This window comes from Pistacia vera, unplaced genomic scaffold (genome assembly GCF_008641045.1).
Source record: "Pistacia vera cultivar Batoury unplaced genomic scaffold, PisVer_v2 Contig371, whole genome shotgun sequence".
Taxonomy (NCBI): domain Eukaryota; kingdom Viridiplantae; phylum Streptophyta; class Magnoliopsida; order Sapindales; family Anacardiaceae; genus Pistacia; species Pistacia vera.
In genome coordinates, this window is record NW_022196192.1 from 259198 (window position 1) to 261583 (window position 2386).

The window sequence follows — 2386 nt, forward strand, 5'->3', positions numbered from 1 at the left end:
CTGGCCGGCGTTACATTCTTTAACGTGTAAGACTATTTCGTATTTGTACACCTATATATATATTTGGTGCTCATCATTCTAATTGTTTTCTTCCTATCACTATTCTCTCTTTCTCAAAAGCATTAATGGTTTCAATGGTTTTTTTATCAAAAGTCATATTATTAGCATTAGCAATAGGCGCATTATGTGTTTCTCCTTCATTATCTTTTTCTAGGCGAGCTTTAAAAGAACACCAGAATGTGAAAACTACTGGTTTCAGGGTCAGCCTTAAACATGTAGATTCCGGCAAGAACTTAACCATGTTTCAGCGTATCAAACGTGGAATGAAGCGTGGGCAATACCGGTTGCAAAGACTCAGCGGTATGGCTTTGGCGGCTTCAGATTCTCAAATTGAAGCCCCTATTCATGCCGGCAACGGTGAGTTTCTTATGGAGTTATCAATCGGTACTCCCCCACAAAGTTACCATGCAATCTTGGATACTGGAAGTGATTTGATATGGACTCAATGCAAGCCTTGTACTGAGTGTTATGATCAGCCTACTCCAATTTTTGATCCCAAAAAGTCATCTTCTTTCGCTAAGATTTCTTGCTCTGACTCCCTCTGTGAAGCTTTACCTCAATCAACATGCAACGATGGATGTGAATATCTCTACACATATGGTGATTATTCTTCTACGCAAGGAATTATGGGCGCTGAAACATTCACGTTCGGTAAGGTTTCAGTTCCCAAAATTAGGTTCGGTTGTGGAGAAGACAATGAAGGAAGTGGGTTCAGCCAAGGTGCAGGTCTGGTGGGGCTTGGTCGTGGACCTTTATCTCTAGTTTCACAATTAAAAGAAGCAAAATTCTCTTACTGCCTTATTTCAATTGATGACCAAAAAACCAGTACACTTTTGATGGGATCCTTAGCAAGTGTGAATACCACATCGAATACAATCAAAACAACCCCTTTAATCAAAAACTCATTACAGCCAGCTTTTTATTATCTTTCTCTTGAAGGGATATCCGTCGGTGGCACTCGCTTACCAATCAAGAAATCTACTTTTGCACTCCAAGATGATGGCAATGGTGGCTTAATAATTGATTCTGGCACAACGATAACGTATTTAGAAGAGAGTGCTTTTGATTTGGTTAAAAAAGCTTTTATTTCTAAAACAAAACTTTCAGTGGATAATTCAGGATCAACAGGGCTTGATCTTTGCTTCACTTTGCCATCAGATTCAACAAATGTAGAGGTACCTACGTTGGTATTTCATTTCGAAGGAGCTGATTTAGATTTGCCAAGTGAAAACTATATGGTTGGTGATTCAAGTACGGGTTTGGTTTGCTTGGCGATGGGGAGTTCCAGTGGTATGTCAATCTTTGGAAATGTACAACAGCAAAACATATTGGTGCTACATGATCTTCAGAAAGAAACCTTATCATTTCTTCCTACACAATGCGATCAGCTATAAGCTAATTATAATCTGTATGCCATTTTATGAGTGTGTTTGTTTGCTTTCACTGATGATAATATATAATAGAAATTTTATTTGTTTTAGTGATACCATACTTTTTTTACGTGAAACACTGCACTAATATTATGCCCACTTATATTAAACAAATTAACCAGAGGCAAAGTAGAAACTTTTTTTTTTTTTTTTTTTTTCAGGAGGGCTGAATTTGTTTGAAGTATGACAAAAAAACAGTGCATTGTAAAAATAAAATTAATTGTTTAATATAATAAGTTTTTTCATTTAAAATGCATATTTTATTCTTGAAAAATAAGAAAAATGAATATAGATTAACCCGATGAATTGAATTTATTTTAATCATTGGTAAAAAATAATATTATTTTTAATTTAAAATTTTAGGGAAAAATTCGGAAAAAATGTGTAAAAAGAAGAGGAAAGAGGATGTACAATGAATTTTAATAATAATGTTTTCATATATTTATATAATTTTTATGATGATGAATTATGATTTTGATAATTTCTATCCTTAACAAAAAGTGGTTACCGAGTTAGAACAATTAAACTATTTCTCAAGATTAAGAGATTTTTTCATTAAAGCTAAATTATATTAAAAAGCATATAATACATCATTTTCTTAAATTGAAAATATCATATATATATTACTTTTTTCAAAATCTCACCTGTGAATTAAGTGTATTATTTGTTGTGTGTTGTGGGTAGCTGAGGAATACCTTTGTTAAAGGTAACTTTACGAATTCTTAAATATTTTTGAAATGATGTTCGCTCAACTTCTCAGCGACTTGGGAATGTTTGCCAACATCACGTAGACTGAATTACAACCTTAATGCGTGTTCATGTCAAACATCCATACATTGGGATATCCCTATACTACTTAATGTGACATAAAACATACGCAAAACCAATGTAAGATT

The 2386-nt window shown here is 33.7% G+C and overlaps 1 protein-coding gene across 1 annotated transcript; it reads left to right on the forward strand.

The window, feature by feature from the left end:
• Positions 1-1549, forward strand: LOC116140378 (aspartic proteinase nepenthesin-1-like). The gene has a single exon (XM_031426025.1). It carries the CDS (start codon positions 126-128, stop codon positions 1452-1454), a length of 1329 nt encoding a protein of 442 aa, XP_031281885.1. The 5' UTR covers positions 1-125; the 3' UTR covers positions 1455-1549.
• Positions 1550-2386: the final 837 nt, after the last annotated feature.